Source organism: Oncorhynchus gorbuscha, unplaced genomic scaffold, assembly GCF_021184085.1.
Source record: "Oncorhynchus gorbuscha isolate QuinsamMale2020 ecotype Even-year unplaced genomic scaffold, OgorEven_v1.0 Un_scaffold_744, whole genome shotgun sequence".
In the NCBI taxonomy this organism is placed as follows: Eukaryota; Metazoa; Chordata; class Actinopteri; order Salmoniformes; family Salmonidae; genus Oncorhynchus; species Oncorhynchus gorbuscha.
In genome coordinates this window covers 148,251-168,481 of record NW_025745789.1, presented here as the reverse complement: position 1 = coordinate 168,481, position 20,231 = coordinate 148,251, and the positions used below count along the sequence as shown (strand labels likewise).

The 20,231-nt window shown below is 43.2% G+C and overlaps 1 protein-coding gene across 1 annotated transcript in view; it reads right to left on the bottom strand.

Annotated features, from left to right (window-relative positions):
- cyth1a (cytohesin 1a) overlaps positions 1 to 19,927 on the bottom strand; it is a 110,420-nt gene extending 90,493 nt beyond the window's left edge. The window contains 1 exon segment of the mRNA XM_046335410.1: positions 19,404 to 19,927. Coding sequence (XP_046191366.1) covers positions 19,404 to 19,482 — 79 coding nt within the window. The 5' untranslated portion in view covers positions 19,483 to 19,927.
- Positions 19,928 to 20,231: the final 304 nt, after the last annotated feature.

Sequence of the window (20,231 nt, the reverse complement as noted above, 5' to 3'; positions counted from 1 at the left end):
CACTATAAAGACTCACACTGTTACACTGAACAAAGGAAAACTTCACAAACACTATAAAGACTCACACTGAACAAAGGAAAACCTCAAACACTATAAAGACTAACACTGAACAAAGGAAAACTTCACAAACACTATAAAGACTAACACTGTTACACTGAACAAAGGAAAACCTCAAACACTATAAAGACTAACACTGTTACACTGAACAAAGGAAAACTTCACAAACACTATAAAGACTAACACTGTTACACTGAACAATGGGAAACCTCACAAACACTATAAAGACTAACACTGTTACACTGAACAAAGGAAAACTTCAAACACTATAAAGACTAACACTGTTACACTGAACAAAGGAAAACCTCACAAACACTATAAAGACTCACACTGAACAAAGGAAAACCTCAAACACTATAAAGACTCCCACTGTTACACTGAACAAAGGAAAACTTCACAAACACTATAAAGACTAACACTGTTACACTGAACAAAGGAAAACTTCACAAACACTATAAAGACTCACACTGTTACACTGAACAAAGGAAAACTTCACAAACACTATAAAGACTAACACTGTTACACTGAACAAAGGAAAACCTCACAAACACTATAAAGACTAACACTGAACAAAGGAAAACTTCACAAACACTATAAAGACTCACACTGAACAAAGGAAAACCTCAAACACTATAAAGACTCACACTGAACAAAGGAAAACCTCAAACACTATAAAGACTCACACTGTTACACTGAACAAAGGAAAACTTCACAAACACTATAAAGACTAACACTGAAAACTTCACAAACACTATTAACACTGAACTGAACAAAGGAAAACTTCACAAACACTATAAAGACTAACACTGTTACACTGAACAAAGGAAACTTCACAAACACTATAAAGACTAACACTGTTACACTGAACAAAGGAAAACCTCACAAACACTATAAAGACTAACACTGAACAAAGGAAAACTTCACAAACACTATAAAGACTAACACTGTTACACTGAACAAAGGAAAACCTCACAAACACTATAAAGACTAACACTGTTACACTGAACAAAGGGAAACCTCACAAACACTATAAAGACTAACACTGTTACACTGAACAAAGGAAAACCTCACAAACACTATAAAGACTAACACTGAACAAAGGAAAACTTCACAAACACTATAAAGACTAACACTGTTACACTGAACAAAGGAAAACCTCACAAACACTATAAAGACTAACACTGTTACACTGAACAAAGGAAAACCTCACAAACACTATAAAGACTAACACTGTTACACTGAACAAAGGAAAACCTCACAAACACTATAAAGACTCACACTGTTACACTGAACAAAGGGAAACCTCACAAACACTATAAAGACTAACACTGAACAAAGGAAAACTTCACAAACACTATAAAGACTAACACTGTTACACTGAACAAAGGAAAACCTCACAAACACTATAAAGACTCACACTGTTACACTGAACAAAGGACTAAAAACCTCACAAACACTATAAAGACTAACACTGTTACACTGAACAAAGGGAAACCTCACAAACACTATAAAGACTAACACTGTTACACTGAACAAAGGAAAACCTCACAAACACTATAAAGACTAACACTGAACAAAGGAAAACTTCACAAACACTATAAAGACTAACACTGTTACACTGAACAAAGGAAAACCTCACAAACACTATAAAGACTAACACTGTTACACTGAACAAAGGAAAACCTCACAAACACTATAAAGACTAACACTGTTACACTGAACAAAGGAAAACTTCACAAACACTATAAAGACTAACACTGTTACACTGAACAAAGGAAAACCTCACAAACACTATAAAGACTAACACTGTTACACTGAACAAAGGAAAACTTCACAAACACTATAAAGACTAACACTGTTACACTGAACAAAGGAAAACCTCACAAACACTATAAAGACTAACACTGAACAAAGGAAAACTTCACAAACACTATGAAGACTAACACTGTTACACTGAACAAAGGAAAACTTAACAAACACTATAAAGACTAACACTGTTACACTGAACAAAGGAAAACTTCACAAACACTATAAAGACTAACACTGTTACACTGAACAAAGGAAAACTTCACAAACACTATAAAGACTAACACTGTTACACTGAACAAAGGAAAACCTCACAAACACTATAAAGACTAACACTGTTACACTGAACAAAGGAAAACTTAACAAACACTATAAAGACTAACACTGTTACACTGAACAAAGGAAAACTTCACAAACACTATGAAGACTAACACTGTTACATTGAACAAAGGAAAACTTAACAAACACTATAAAGACTAACACTGTTACACTGAACAAAGGAAAACTTCACAAACACTATAAAGACTCACACTGTTACACTGAACAAAGGAAAACCTCACAAACACTATAAAGACTAACACTGAACAAAGGAAAACTTCACAAACACTATGAAGACTAACACTGTTACACTGAACAAAGGAAAACTTCACAAACACTATAAAGACTAACACTGTTACACTGAACAAAGGAAAACTTCACAAACACTATAAAGACTAACACTGTTACACTGAACAAAGGAAAACCTCAAACACTATAAAGACTAACACTGTTACACTGAACAAAGGAAAACTTCACAAACACTATAAAGACTAACACTGAACAAAGGAAAACTTCACAAACACATTCAACTTTCACACTGTTTCACTCTAGTTTGTTTTCACAACTGGACAGATGGAAACATGGCTATTTGTTGAATGTTATTTTTCCTTGTATTGTTCCAACATCAAGGCCATGTCTGCTGGTATGCTGTTGTGTGTGTGTGTGTGTGTGTGTGTGTGTGTGTGTGTGTGTGTGTGTGTGTGTGTGTGTGTGTGTGTGTGTGTGTGTGTGTGTGTGTGTGTGTGTGTGTGTGTGTGTGTGTGTGTGTGTGTGTGTGTGTGTGTGTGTGTGTGTGTGTGTGTGTGTGTGTGTGTGTGTGTGTGTGTGTGTTGCATCCTGGTATTCTTGGAATGTGACAGTAGATGTTGGCCAGTAAAGTTATGAAATATTTGGGAAGAATTTCTGAAGGCTCATATCTACTAAAGTTCTTAGACATAATATATAGTGTTCCGTAGCTAAACAGCTGGATATAAAACCCCATAAAATACAGGGTAATACATTTAAACACAGCCCTATACACGACAACAGTGGACAACTCCCAGAGATACACATTCACTTGGACATAGGCTACTACTGCTGCTACTGCACATTAGCCTCATCAATACAGACAGTGTTACACACATTCACAATATCACATTGTGAAAACGCATTTGAGGATGAAATGTGTATCAGGCCAGTGGATTACAGGGCTTAGTGGGACTAAGGCGGCTGAGCCAACGGGCAGGCCATTATTCTCATGTTAGACTAGAGAGAGGCACCGTGCAGACCATTATTCTCATGTTAGACTAGAGAGAGGCACTGTGCAGGCCATTATTCTCATGTTATACTAGAGAGAGGCATTGTGCAGGCCATTATTCTCATGTTATACTAGAGAGAGGCACCGTGCAGACCATTATTCTCATGTTAGACTAGAGAGAGGCACCGTGCAGACCATTATTCTCATGTTATACTAGAGAGAGGCACTGTGCAGGCCATTATTCTCATGTTATACTAGAGAGAGGCACTGTGCAGGCCATTATTCTCATGTTAGACTAGAGAGAGGCACCGTGCAGACCATTATTCTCATGTTAGACTAGAGAGAGGCACCGTGCAGACCATTATTCTCATGTTAGACTAGAGAGAGGCACTGTGCAGGTCTGTCTTAACTCCTAATATAACAGGCCTCATAAGCCTGCCCTATCTGAACGATCTCTGTCTGTGTGGACATACAGTGCTCACTGACTAACTGAGCTGAGCATCATGAGAAAACCCACATCACATGGTACGTGTATGGATGTTCGAGGAAGAAAGGGAATGAACCCAAACCTCTCCTTAAGTACCCCCCCATTGTCCTCAGCTAGTTCCACTGTACAAGCACGCCTGATTCAACTGGTAAAAACATCATCAGCCCTTTATCTGGTCAGAACAAGCAGACCTATATTTAACTGGTTAAAATAATCATCATGCCCTGTGTGATTGTACTGGAGGTGTCATGCCCATAGTGAGGCAGGCCTCAGGACTCAACACCCTGGCTTCAACCGGAGCAAGGCCGCTCTCTGACATTTACATTATGTCCCGCATCGGGAATAGGGCTCTGGTCTAAAGTAGTGCACTATCTAGGGAATAGGGCTCTGGTCTAAAGTAGTGCACTATCTAGGGAATAGGGCTCTGGTCTAAAGTAGTGCACTATCTAGGGAATAGGGCTCTGGTCTAAAGTAGTGCACTATATAGGGAATAGGGCTCTGGTCTAAAGTAGTGCACTATCTAGGGAATAGGGCTCTGGTCTAAAGTAGTGCACTATATAGGGAATAGGGCTCTGGTCTAAAGTAGTGCACTATCTAGGGAATAGGGCTCTGGTCTAAAGTAGTGCACTATATAGGGAATAGGGCTCTGGTCTAAAGTAGCTTACTATCTAGGGAATAGGGCTCTGGTCTAAAGTAGTGCACTATATAGGGAATAGGGCTCTGGTCTAAAGTAGTGCACTATATAGGGAATAGGGCTCTGGTCTAAAGTAGTGCACTATCTAGGGAATAGGGCTCTGGTCTAAAGTAGTGCACTATCTAGGGAATAGGGCTCTGGTCTAAAGTAGCTCTCACTATCTAGGGAATAGGGCTCTGGTCTAAAGTAGTGCACTATATAGGGAATAGGGCTCTGGTCTAAAGTAGTGCACTATATAGGGAATAGGGCTCTGGTCTAAAGTAGCTTACTATATAGGGAATAGGGCTCTTGTCTAAAGTAGTGCACTATCTAGGGAATAGGGCTCTGGTCTAAAGTAGCTTACTATATAGGGAATAGGGCTCTGGTCTAAAGTGTCACTATATAGGGAATAGGGCTCTGGAAAAAGTAGTGCACTATATAGGGAATAGGGCTCTGGTCTAAAGTAGTGCACTATATAGGGAATAGGGCTCTGGTCTAAAGTAGTGCACTATATAGGGAATAGGGCTCTGGTCTAAAGTAGTGCACTATATAGGGAATAGGGCTCTGGTCTAAAGTAGTGCACTATCTAGGAATAGGGCTCTGGTCTAAAGTAGCTTACTATATAGGGAATAGGGCTCTGGTCTAAAGTAGTGCACTATATAGGGAATAGGGCTCTGGTCTAAAGTAGTGCACTATATAGGGAATAGGGCTCTGGTCTAAAGTAGCTTACTATATAGGGAATAGGGCTCTGGTCTAAAGTAGTGCACTATATAGGGAATAGGGCTCTGGTCTAAAGTAGTGCACTATCTAGGGAATAGGGCTCTGGTCTAAAGTAGTGCACTATCTAGGGAATAGGGCTCTGGTCTAAAGTAGTGCACTATATAGGGAATAGGGCTCTGGTCTAAAGTAGTGCACTATATAGGGAATAGGGCTCTGGTCTAAAGTAGTGCACTATATAGGGAATAGGGCTCTGGTCTAAAGTAGTGCACTATCTAGGGAATAGGGCTCTGGTCTAAAGTAGTGCACTATATAGGGAATAGGGCTCTGGTCTAAAGTAGTGCACTATATAGGGAATAGGGCTCTGGTCTAAAGTAGTGCACTATCTAGGGAATAGGGCTCTGGTCTAAAGTAGTGCACTATATAGGGAATAGGGCTCTGGTCTAAAGTAGTGCACTATATAGGGAATAGGGCTCTGGTCTAAAGTAGTGCACTATATAGGGAATAGGGCTCTGGTCTAAAGTAGTGCACTATCTAGGGAATAGGGCTCTGGTCTAAAGTAGTGCACTATATAGGGAATAGGGCTCTGGTCTAAAGTAGTGCACTATATAGGGAATAGGGCTCTGGTCTAAAGTAGTGCACTATATAGGGAATAGGGCTCTGGTCTAAAGTAGTGCACTATCTAGGGAATAGGGCTCTGGTCTAAAGTAGTGCACTATATAGGGAATAGGGCTCTGGTCTAAAGTAGTGCACTATATAGGGAATAGGGCTCTGGTCTAAAGTAGTGCACTATATAGGGAATAGGGCTCTGGTCTAAAGTAGTGCACTATATAGGGAATAGGGCTCTGGTCTAAAGTAGTGCACTATATAGGGAATAGGGCTCTGGTCTAAAGTAGTGCACTATATAGGGAATAGGGCTCTGGTCTAAAGTAGTGCACTATATAGGGAATAGGGCTCTGGTCTAAAGTAGTGCACTATCTAGGGAATAGGGCTCTGGTCTAAAGTAGTGCACTATCTAGGGAATAGGGCTCTGGTCTAAAGTAGTGCACTATATGACTGTAAGTGGCTTTGGATAAAAGCGTCTGCTAAATGGCATATATTATTATTATTATTATTATAATATAGGGAATAGGGCTCTGGTCTAAAGTAGTACACTATATAGGGAATAGGGCTCTGGTCTAAAGTAGTGCACTATCTAGGGAATAGGGCTCTGGTCTAAAGTAGTGCACTATCTAGGGAATAGGGCTCTGGTCTAAAGTAGTGCACTATATAGGGAATAGGGCTCTGGTCTAAAGTAGTGCACTATATAGGGAATAGGGCTCTGGTCTAAAGTAGTGCACTATATAGGGAATAGGGCTCTGGTCTAAAGTAGTGCACTATCTAGGGAATAGGGCTCTGGTCTAAAGTAGTGCACTATATAGGGAATAGGGTGCCATTTTTGGGACACAACCATAGTATTTTCTCATGCAGCTGAGGTGGTGTGGAAATGAAGTATCCATGGTGATAAATGTATATACTCTGACAATGAGCCCGGGACCTGTTGCAAATCCTCCGAAATCACAAGGGTTAGTGTGCAGAGTACAGTGTGGTTCACAAGGACACATTGTATAATGGCTTGGGACATTGTGATTGAGTGTGACACAAGCCCAAGGTGCCAAGGAGTTGGCAGTAGCACTGGACCAATCTGAACGAGGCTTATAGAGCATATTGACACACTAAAATGGGTTAACTGTTACGAGTTTGCTGAGAGTCAGGAAGCAAGTTCAGGGAGTGATTGTTTTAATAAATAAACAAACACACAAACACCGACATGAAAACAGAGTCAAAAACAGCTGAGGAAAGAACCAATGGGAGGGACAGATATAGGGAAGATAATCAAGGAGGTGATGGAGTCCAGGGAGTGACAGATATAGGGAAGATAATCAAGGAGGTGATGGAGTCCAGGTGAGTGACAGATATAGGGAAGATAATCAAGGAGGTGATGGAGTCCAGGTGAGTGACAGATATAGGGAAGATAATCAAGGAGGTGATGGAGTCCAGGTGAGTGACAGATATAGGGAAGATAATCAAGGAGGTGATGGAGTCCAGGTGAGTGACAGATATAGAGAAGATAATCAAGGAGGTGATGGAGTCCAGGTGAGTGACAGATATAGGGAAGATAATCAAGGAGGTGATGGAGTCCAGGTGAGTGACAGATATAGGGAAGATAATCAAGGAGGTGATGGAGTCCAGGTGAGTGACAGATATAGGGAAGATAATCAAGGAGGTGATGGAGTCCAGGTGAGTGACAGATATAGGGAAGATAATCAAGGAGGTGATGGAGTCCAGGTGAGTGACAGATATAGGGAAGATAATCAAGGAGGTGATGGAGTCCAGGTGAGTGACAGATATAGGGAATATAATCAAGGAGGTGATGGAGTCCAGGTGACTGACAGATATAGGGAAGATAATCAAGGAGGTGATGGAGTCCAGGTGAGTGTCATGAGACGCTGCTGCCCATGACAATGATGACAGGTGTGTGGGATAATCAGCAGCCTGATGTCCTAGAGGCTGGAGAGGGAGTCTACATGACATTAACTTTAAACCCACTAAAAACACTCAGCTCTTTTAACTTTGCCCAAACATCCCAAATGGTAAGACTGACCTCTTCAGGACATTTGTATGTATTACAGTTTCCCAGGCCAACATAATGGGAAAATAAAGATATTACCTCATGCAAGAGTAGCACAAATTATGATGAAAGATGGCACATTAATACAACTATAGAGACAGTCCCCAGGGAGAATATGCAGTCGTTTACCTAATTGCCTCATACTGTTTTATTTTCTAAACGTTTATTTATTTTCCCATCAGGCACTGCACTATCCTTTGTTGGGTGCTGGTGATGTCATAGAGAGACGAGTCTGGGGTGTATCAGCTGAATGCAACATAGACAGAGATATTAACCTGGAATGAATGCCCAGGCAGAGGCAGGCCTGAGTGTGTGGACGTGTTTAACTATACTTGTGGGGACCAGAAGTTGGATTTGGGATTTTGAATGGGACTGAAGTGTGTGTGTGTGTATGTGTATGTGTATGTGTATGTGTATGTGTATGTGTATGTGTATGTGTGTGTGTGTGTGTGTGTGTGTGTGTGTATGTGTATGTGTATGTGTATGTGTATGTGTGTGTGTGTGTGTGTGTGTGTGTGTGTGTGTGTGTGTGTGTGTAAGCATGCACATGTGTGTTGTGACAAACTAGACTTTATGCATCACAAGCACATATCCTATACTATACATACAGTAGAAAGCTCAGTATGCTAATGAAGTAACTCAAGAATCATTGAGCTGAACCAGTATTCCCCCAGTCCCACCGTTGAAGTGATGCCATTTCAGCCAGATGTTATGATTATCCATTGATGCTATGGTTCATGGTGAGGAGTGTGGTATTATTTAGAGTATTATTGCAAGATAATGAGTCCTGTGCTGTTCTTATTAGGAGCCTGGAGCAGTGTGGTCTATGGTAGATGTCAAAACACTGTACTGCGGCCCACTCATAAACACATGAACACACATTCAGAAATGTTAACACACACACACATTAGTATGTGTCCTGAAGGATCCATCAGGGCTCTCAAGGGCTCCAGAGTGTGACTGATGACAGCCCTTGGCTGATTTTCAAATGGAACCCTATTCCCTACATAGGCCTTATATAGTGCACTACTTTTGACCAGAGCTCTATGGGTCATAAGTAGTTCACTAAATAGGGAATATAGAGTGCCATTTGGGATGCAGAAGGGTGTGTGAAATACAGGCCTCCTGACTAGACGGGTGCTGCTGGAGCCCAGCCTGGGACAAGACATTCTACACATAGGTAACGTTACCAGTCTGAGTGATAGACATGACTACTCTATAGGTAATGTTACCAGTCTGAGTGATAGACATGACTACTCTATAGGTAATGTTACCAGTCTGAGTGATAGACATGACTACTCTATAGGTAATGTTACCAGTCTGAGTGATAGACATGACTACTCTATAGGTAATGTTACCAGTCTGAGTGATAGACATGACTACTCTATAGGTAATGTTACCAGTCTGAGTGATAGACATGACTATTCTATAGGTAATGTTACCAGTCTGAGTGACAGACATGACTACTCTATAGGTAATGTTACCAGTCTGAGTGATAGACATGACTACTCTATAGGTAATGTTACCAGTCTGAGTGATAGACATGACTACTCTATAGGTAACGTTACCAGTCTGAGTGATAGACATGACTGCTCTATAGGTAACGTTACCAGTCTGAGTGATAGACATGACTGCTCTATAGGTAACGTTACCAGTCTGAGTGATAGACATGACTACTCTATAGGTAACGTTACCAGTCTGAGTGATAGACATGACTACTCTATAGGTAACGTTACCAGTCTGAGTGATAGACATGACTACTCTATAGGTAACGTTACCAGTCTGAGTGATAGACATGACTACTCTATAGGTAACGTTACCAGTCTGAGTGATAGACATGACTACTCTATAGGTAACGTTACCAGTCTGAGTGATAGACATGACTACTCTATAGGTAACGTTACCAGTCTGAGTGATAGACATGACTAATCTATAGGTAACGTTACCAGTCTGAGTGATAGACATGACTACTCTATAGGTAACGTTACCAGTCTAAGTGATAGACATGACTACTCTATAGGTAACGTTACCAGTCTGAGTGATAGACATGACTACTCTATAGGTAACATTACCAGTCTGAGTGATAGACATGACTACTCTATAGGTAACGTTACCAGTCTGAGTAATAGACATGACTACTCTATAGGTAACGTTACCAGTCTGAGTGATAGACATGACTACTCTATAGGTAACGTTACCAGTCTGAGTGATAGACATGACTAATCTATAGGTAACGTTACCAGTCTGAGTGATAGACATGACTACTCTATAGGTAACGTTACCAGTCTGAGTGATAGACATGACTACTCTATAGGTAACGTTACCAGTCTGAGTGATAGACATGACTACTCTATAGGTAACGTTACCAGTCTGAGTGATAGACATGACTACTCTATAGGTAACGTTACCAGTCATGTCTGAGTGATAGACATGACTACTCTATAGGTAATGTTACCAGTCTGAGTGATAGACATGACTACTCTATAGGTAACGTTACCAGTCTGATAGGTAACGTTACCAGTCTGAGTGATAGACATGACTACTCTATAGGTAACGTTACCAGTCTGAGTGATAGACATGACTACTCTATAGGTAACGTTACCAGTCTGAGTGATAGACATGACTACTCTATAGGTAACGTTACCAGTCTGAGTGATAGACATGACTACTCTATAGGTAACGTTACCAGTCTGAGTAATAGACATGACTACTCTATAGGTAACGTTACCAGTCTGAGTGATAGACATGACTACTCTATAGGTAATGTTACCAGTCTGAGTGATAGACATGACTACTCTATAGGTAATGTTACCAGTCTGAGTGATAGACATGACTACTCTATAGGTAACGTTACCAGTCTGAGTGATAGACATGACTACTCTATAGGTAACGTTACCAGTCTGAGTGATAGACATGAAAGCAATGTATCAGGCTAAAGAGGACTCATATGTTTAAACGCTGGGCCAATTTCCTTCTCTTTACCTCTGTTAGGAAGGAGGTATTTACACCCAGCCTCTGTGTGCTCATCTCCTTTCATTCCACACACAGAGAGAAACGGCAGGCAGGCAGGCAGGCAGGCAGGCAGGCAGGCAGGCAGGCAGGCAGGCAGGCAGGCAGGCAGGCAGGCAGGCAGGCAGGCAGGCAGGCAGGCAGGCAGGCAGGCAGGCAGGCAGGCAGGCAGGCAGTACTTTTGAAAAGCCAGAGCTTTGTACATTCTTTGAGCTTCTGTTTGGATTCCCACATTCAAGTCTCTTTGAAGTGTCTGACAGACAGTCTGGTGTCTCTGTCTGGCTCAGCATTAGATAGATTCACTTCTCTACATTACCAGCATCGGATTCCTTACTTTTACCAACTACAGAAGCTGAGGTGGAAAATGTCACTAAAATACATCCAAACTGTGTTTATTTCAGTAGACCTGGTCTTTCTGTCACTGCAGTGCACAGGTGCCTGGACCTGCACTGTGTACATTGATGAACCATTGATGAACCATTGATGAACCATTGATGAATTGCAGAACCAACATATACTTGGAGCCAGTCCAAAACCAACCTATACAAGACAGGCAGTAGTTAGGATGCTAATCATCTTAGGGCCTTCATGGAGGAATCAAATATATGATTCTAATCATCATAGGGCCTTCATGGAGGAATCAAATATATGATTCTAATCATCATAGGGCCTTCATGGAGGAATCAAATATATGATTCTAATCATCATAGGGCCTTCATGGAGGAATCAAATATATGATTCTAATCATCATAGGGCCTTCATGGAGGAATCAAATATATGATTCTAATCATCATAGGGCCTTCATGGAGGAATCAAATATATGATTCTAATCATCATAGGGCCTTCATGGAGGAATCAAATATATGATTCTAATCATCATAGGGCCTTCATGGAGGAATCAAATATATGATTCTAATCATCTTAGGGCCTTCATGGAGGAATCAAATATATGATTCTAATCATCTTAGGGCCTTCATGGAGGAATCAAATATATGATTCTAATCATCATAGGGCCTTCATGGAGGAATCAAATATATGATTCTAATCATCATAGGGCCTTCATGGAGGAATCAAATATATGATTCTAATCATCATAGGGCCTTCATGGAGGAATGATTATAATCATCATATACCTATAATTACAATCATAAAGTATCATGCAGCCAGCTGCTAACATCCTTTATACTGGGCCTTTCTGCTGGAGATGTTGTTGCCCACTGTCTGGCTGATTAAAGCACATTTCCTAGTCTAGTTTAACACAATGCATACTGCTGACATACACGTTTCTGTGCACCCAGAGCAGCAACCACATCTCCTTCTCCACAGCTGCCCCCGGCTTGGCTTTGATCCCAGAGGACCAACTTCCATGTCAAACGTCTAGCGGAAGAGGAGCTATTAGAGTCAAACACCTGCCTCTGAGCCTCAGACAAGACAGCCACAGAGGAGCTATTAGAGTCAAACACCTGCCTCTGAGCCTCAGACAAGACAATGAGCCTCAGACAAGACAGCCCAGAGGAGCTATTAGAGTCAAACACCTGCCTCTGAGCCTCAGACAAGACAGCCACAGAGGAGCTATTAGAGTCAAACACCTGCCTCTGAGCCTCAGACAAGACAGCCACAGAGGAGCTATTAGAGTCAAACACCTGCCTCTGAGCCTCAGACAAGACAGCCACAGAGGAGCTATTAATCAGAGTCAAACACCTGCCTCTGAGCCTCAGACAAGACAGCCACAGAGGAGCTATTAGAGTCAAACACCTGCCTCTGAGCCTCAGACAAGACAGCCACAGAGGAGCTATTAGAGTCAAACACCTGCCTCTGAGCCTCAGACAAGACAGCCACAGAGGAGCTATTAGAGTCAAACACCTGCCTCTGAGCCTCAGACAAGACAGCCACAGAGGAGCTATTAGAGTCAAACACCTGCCTCTGAGCCTCAGACAAGACAGCCACAGAGGCCCAAATGGCACCCTATTCCCTACATAGTGCAATACTTTGACCAGCGTGCTATGGGTAGTGCACTACATAGAGAATAAGGTGCATTTGGAATGTAGACAGAGACTTTTAATTGCCCCGAGATGAATCTCCTAATTATCCCCAAGCCCCCCACAATTCTAGGATGGGTCCCTCGTCATCCTGATGATCCTTCCTCTAATTAACAATCAGTCTTTCATCGTCCTGATGATCCTTCCTCTAATTAAGAATCAGTCCTCATCGTCCTGATGATCCTTCCTCTAATTAACAATCAGTCTTTCATCGTCCTGATGATCCTTCCTCTAATTAACAATCAGTCTTTCATCGTCCTGATGATCCTTCCTCTAATTAACAATCAGTCTTTCATCGTCCTGATGATCCTTTCTCTAATTAAGAATCAGTCTATCATCGTCCTGATGATCCTTCCTCTAATTAACAATCAGTCTTTCATCGTCCTGATGATCCTTCCTCTAATTAACAATCAGTCTTTCATCGTCCTGATGATCCTTTCTCTAATTAAGAATCAGTCTATCATCGTCCTGATGATCCTTCCTCTAATTAACAATCAGTCTTTCATCGTCCTGATGATCCTTCCTCTAATTAACAATCAGTCTTTCATCGTCCTGATGACCCTTCCTCTAATTAACAATCAGTCTTTCATCGTCCTGATGATCCTTCCTCTAATTAAGAATCAGTCCCTCATCGTCCTGATGATCCTTCCTCTAATTAAGAATCAGTCCCTCATCGTCCTGATGATCCTTCCTCTAATTAAGAATCAGTCTTTCATCGTCCTGATGATCCTTCCTCTAATTAACAATCAGTCTTTCATCGTCCTGATGATCCTTCCTCTAATTAACAATCAGTCTTTCATCGTCCTGATGATCCTTCCTCTAATTAACAATCAGTCTTTCATCGTCCTGATGATCCTTCCTCTAATTAAGAATCAGTCTTTCATCGTCCTGATGATCCTTCCACTAATTAACAATCAGTCTTTCATCGTCCTGTTGATCCTTCCTCTAATTAACAATCAGTCTTTCATCGTCCTGATGATCCTTCCTCTAATTAACAATCAGTCCCTCATCGTCCTGATGATCCTTCCTCTAATTAAGAATCAGTCTTTCATCGTCCTGATGATCCTTCCTCTAATTAAGAATCAGTCCCTCATCGTCCTGATGATCCTTCCTCTAATTAACAATCAGTCTTTCATCGTCCTGATGATCCTTCCTCTAATTAACAATCAGTCTTTCATCGTCCTGATGATCCTTCCTCTAATTAACAATCAGTCTTTCATCGTCCTGATGATCCTTCCTCTAATTAACAATCAGTCTTTCATCGTCCTGATGATCCTTCCTCTAATTAAGAATCAGTCTTTCATCGTCCTGATGATCCTTCCTCTAATTAACAATCAGTCTTTCATCGTCCTGATGATCCTTCCTCTAATTAAGAATCAGTCTTTCATCGTCCTGATGATCCTTCCTCTAATTAACAATCAGTCTTTCATCGTCCTGATGATCCTTCCTCTAATTAAGAATCAGTCTTTCATCGTCCTGATGATCCTTCCTCTAATTAACAATCAGTCTTTCATCGTCCTGATGACCCTTCCTCTAATTAACAATCAGTCTTTCATCGTCCTGTTGATCCTTCCTCTAATTAACAATCAGTCCCTCATCGTCCTGATGATCCTTCCTCTAATTAAGAATCAGTCTTTCATCGTCCTGATGATCCTTCCTCTAATTAACAATCAGTCTTTCATCGTCCTGATGATCCTTCCTCTAATTAACAATCAGTCCCTCATCGTCCTGATGATCCTTCCTCTAATTAAGAATCAGTCCCTCATCGTCCTGATGATCCTTCCACTAATGAAGGATCAGTCATATGATATCATACATGCCTTTGAAATTCACTGTCTCAAGTAGAAGGGAAAAACACCAGAGACCTGAACCATGCGCTGTCTGACAAATGAACAGTGAAATGTACGGACTATCTGGTGCACTAACATGGAAATGGTTGTGACTATGAATCATCGCATGGGTGAAATCAGGGCTCTCCAACCCTGTTCCTGGAGAGATACCCTCCTGTATAGGTTTTTGCTCCAACCCTAGCTGGTTGATAAGCTGAATCAGGCTGGTGATGACCTGTGCAGAGCACAAGTCCAACCCAATGAGCAATGATGATTCAGCCCAGTTTGAAGAAATGTGGGATAAGAGATCAGCTTGCTGCCATGATGTAACTGACTGAAACCTAACAACAGACCTAATATCCTAACATTGCCCATTCTGCCCCATGGTACAACCAGGTCCTCAGGCCACCTGGGCAAAACTGGTTGAAATAACATCATCACAGTTAAACTGGTTGAAATAACATTATTATGATGTTATTAGGACATGAATGTGAAATCAATTCAACTATTTTTGCCCGCTGCACATGTTGTCGTGACAACTACGATTGTTACCGTGGTCACAGCTGTCTTAGTTCCAGGAAAATCTAGTTCAGACGTCCCCACTGTCCCCTGTCCTAAAGAGTCTCTTCTCTCTCTGCACACATAGCCACCAGCGCTGACTCAAGGTATTTCAACATCACAATCAGCATCACTTCCCCACTGTAACCACCCTGGTCTGCTGCACGCTATCAGCTGCGAAGGGGCACATTGAAGAACAAAGCCCTTGCCTTGAGTGATGTCAACACAACACTCTCCCACACAGCCACGGGTAGCCTAGAGGTTAAGAGTGTCAGGCCAGTAACCGAATGGTTGCTGGTTCGAATCCCCAAGCCGACTAGGTGAAAAATCTGTTGACGTGCCCTTGAGCAAGGCTCTTAACCCTAATTGCACCTGTAAATAAATCTCCCTGGATAAGAGTGTCTGTTAACGACTAAAATGTCAAAAAGCTAGCAAACAGTCCCAAATGATTATCCCCAGGACAACTAATTCCCCTGAGGCACTTGCTCTCAAGGTGATGGAATAACAACACATGACTTGTCCCTCCACCCCTACTGCCCCTCCACCCCTACTGCCCCTCCGCCCCTACTGCCCCTACTGCCCCTCCGCCCCTACTGCCCCTCCGCCCCTACTGCCCCTCCGCCCCTACTGCCCCTCCACCCCTACTGCCCCTCCACCCCTACTGCCCCTACTGCCCCTCCACCCCTACTGCCCCTCCACCCCTACTGCCCCTACTGCCCCTCCACCCCTACTGCCCCTACTGCCCCTCCACCCCTACTGCCCCTACTGCCCCTCCACCCCTACTGCCCCTACTGCCCCTCCACCCCTACTGCCCCTACTGCCCCTACTGCCCCTCCACCCCTACTGCCCCTACTGCCCCTACTGCCCCTCCACCCCTACTGCCCCTCCACCCCTACTGCCCCTCCACCCCTACTGCCCCTACACCCCTACTGCCCCTCCACCCCTACTGCCCCTCCACCCCTACTGCCCCTCCCCCTACTGCCCCTCCACCCCTACTGCCCCTACTGCCCCTACTGCCCCTCCACCCCTACTGCCCCTCCACCCCTACTGCCCCTCCACCCCTACTGCCCCTCCACCCCTACTGCCCCTACTGCCCCTCCACCCCTACTGCCCCTCCGCCCCTACTGCCCCTCCACCCCTACTGCCCCTCCACCCCTACTGCCCCTCCACCCCTACTGCCCCTACTGCCCCTCCACCCCTACTGCCCCTCCACCCCTACTGCCCCTACTGCCCCTACTGCCCCTCCACCCCTACTGCCCCTCCACCCCTACTGCCCCTACTGCCCCTACTGCCCCTCCACCCCTACTGCCCCTACGCCCCTACTGCCCCTCCGCCCCTACTGCCCCTACGCCCCTACTGCCCCTCCACCCCTACTGCCCCTCCACCCCTACTGCCCCTCCACCCCTACTGCCCCTCCACCCCTACTGCCCCTACTGCCCCTCCGCCCCTACTGCCCCTCCGCCCCTACTGCCCCTCCGCCCCTACTGCCCCTCCGCCCCTACTGCCCCTCCGCCCCTACTGCCCCTCCACCCCTACTGCCCCTCCACCCCTACTGCCCCTCCACCCCTACTGCCCCTCCACCCCTACTGTCCTTTCACAATATCACTCTGGCACCATCACATTCTAATACGTCTGTGTTGTTGAGGCTTACAGTAAGAGAATGAAATCTGAAGTTTGGAGAGACAGATGGCGTGCATAAACAAACCCCGTCACCCATTACTGATTCACTGGAGAGGCTACAAACTACTAGTTTGTGATGATAGATTATAGAGGAGCAACGGACCCTGGTAATCTGGGTTTAGGAGATGATCCTAAATTAACACTACAGCACTGCCCTTTGTCTATGAGGACACAGCAATTTTCCAGTGAAATAAGGTCAAGAACCTGTTTTGTACACTCTAAACATTTGGTGGCAGCAGTGGGATTTGAAACCACGCCCACAAAGAGACAGAAGCCCAAAGTAATTAAAGGTACAGTAACCTATTATTGTCTGAATATAGGACCAGTAAAAGAAGAGAGGCCAGAGGTGTGTTAAAACTGTACGTCATTGTGTCTGCTGGGATGGAAGCCAGTGGAGGTTTCTGTGATTGTACAGGCATTTGTTTACGGGTCCATGTATTGATGGTGTGAGATCTAGATTTAGTGAGCTAGTTACAGAGATGCTTACTGTCAGAAGGTATGCCTATTTCCTCTGGCAGTGTGTGTGGGTAGGTGCTGCAGGGATTACATGTGCTCTCACTAATGGCATTAGCTGGGCTCACTCCACTACTGCTCTGTTTAGAGGGAGAAAGGTCTTAAACTGAACACTAATGAAACCAGCTCATTAGCTACAGATATCTCTGTCCCAGTGGTTTGTTATTACCTCTGGGGAAACCACGTGTTCATGCTTCACACACACACACACACACACACACACACACACACACACACACACACACACACACACACACACACACACACACACACACACACACACACACACACACACACACACACACACACACACACACACACACACACACACACACACACATTTTGTCAAGGACACTGAAAGACAAAAAATAACATATCCTTCTGAACAACACTGAAAGACAGACTAACATATCCTTCTGAACAACACTGAAAGACAAACTAACATATCCTTCTTAACACTGAAAGACAAACTAACATATCCTTCTGAACAACACTGAAAGACAAACTAACTTATCCTTCTTAACAACACTGAAAGACAAACTAACATATCCTTCTTAACAACACTGAAAGGCAAACTAACATATCCTTCTTAACAACACTGAAAGGCAAACTAACTGAGCCTTCTGAACAACACTGAAAGACAGACTAACATATCCTTCTGAACAACACTGAAAGGCAAACTAACATATCCTTCTGAACAACACTGAAAGACAAACTAACATATCCTTCTGAACAACACTGAAAGACAAACTAACTGAGCCTTCTGAACAACACTGAAAGACAGACTAACATATCCTTCTGAACAACACTGAAAGACAGACTAACATATCCTTCTGAACAACACTGAAAGACAAACTAACATATCCTTCTGAACAACACTGAAAGACAGACTAACATATCCTTCTTAACAACACTGAAAGGCAAACTAACATATCCTTCTTAACAACACTGAAAGGCAAACTAACTGAGCCTTCTGAACAACACTGAAAGACAGACTAACATATCCTTCTGAACAACACTGAAAGACAAACTAACATATCCTTCTTAACAACACTGAAAGACAAACTAACATATCCTTCTTAACAACACTGAAAGGCAAACTAACTGAGCCTTCTGAACAACACTGAAAGACAGACTAACATATCCTTCTGAACAACACTGAAAGACAAACTAACATATCCTTCTGAACAACACTGAAAGACAAACTAACATATCCTTCTGAACAACACTGAAAGACAGACTAACATATCCTTCTGAACAACACTGAAAGACAGACTAACATATCCTTCTGAACAACACTGAAAGACAAACTAACATATCCTTCTGAACAACACTGAAAGACAAGCTAACATATCCTTCTGAACAACACTGAAAGACAAGCTAACATATCCTTCTGAACAACACTGAAAGACAAACTAACATATCCTTCTGAACAACACTGAAAGGCAAACTAACTGAGCCTTCTGAACAACACAGAAAGCAACATAGAGTATCACACTGCACATCTCCAAGAGACACATGAACAAAACATTGATCAAATAGTAACATGATCACATCGATCAAGTATTTCAGAGAGAGGGAGAGCAACTCTCATTTACATAGGTACATTATCTACAATATGAAAATAAACCCAAGGCACCCAATAGTGAAATTCAACCAAAGTGGAACATGACATTTCCCCATATCCTGCTGACTGTGGCGACACCATGAATACATTAACAGAGGCAGACAACAAGACAACCATCAATCATCTGTTGACCAATAGGCTGTCTAGTCCACACAGTTGGTTCCCAAGGCAGTCCATCCTACCTGGAGGAGGCGGATCCTTCACCGCAGGATGCAGGAACGCTTGGAAACTGGATGCACAAAGTTCGCTCACTGTCCCCATGACGGCTCAGTCAAAACTGTGTGTGTGGATGGGGGAGAAGGATTCTTAGTGTACTAGTGTGGGTGTGAGAGTGTCTGAGGGGCTTTCTCTTTCGTTCCCTGTGATTCAGTTCAGCAGACGGAGGTGGAGAAAGGATCAGTTGTCGTGAAGGCCAGTCTCCCTTCTTTCCAGAGAGAGAAAGAGAGAGAGCTCTCCTCACCCCCTTCTTCACTCCTTCTCGTCTGCCTCCTCAGCCGACGGCTGCCGTCCATGGGACACGTTCCTCCTCAGGTCCTGGTGTGTGCCACTGGGACTTCAAGCAGTCAAAGCACTTTTCCTCCTTTATTTCTCTCTCTCTTTCTGGATTTCAGTCTTTCTATCGTTTCTCTTCAGTAGCCGCAGCTGAACTATTTGCTGCTTTCTCTCTCTTCCTCTATTCTGCTCCCTCTCTCTTCCTCTATTCTGCTCCCTCTCTCTTCCTCTATTCTGCTCCCTCTCTCTGAGCCTCTTTTCTCTCGCCGTGTGTCTCTTGCGCTCCCTTCTTACTTTGCACAGTAACTCTGCAAGATATTCTTAGACTAAACAGATTGCACACACAAACACATTCTCAGGCTGTGTGTAGGAGCACATATTAACTCACCTTATGGGCAAATTCTCTCTCTCTCTCAACACAAACAGATGCATTGAAAAACACCACCCGTGATAACATCAGTATTTTCTGCAGCACCAAGACCTGAAGCAGTTCAAAGGATCCTGTTTATAGGAACATT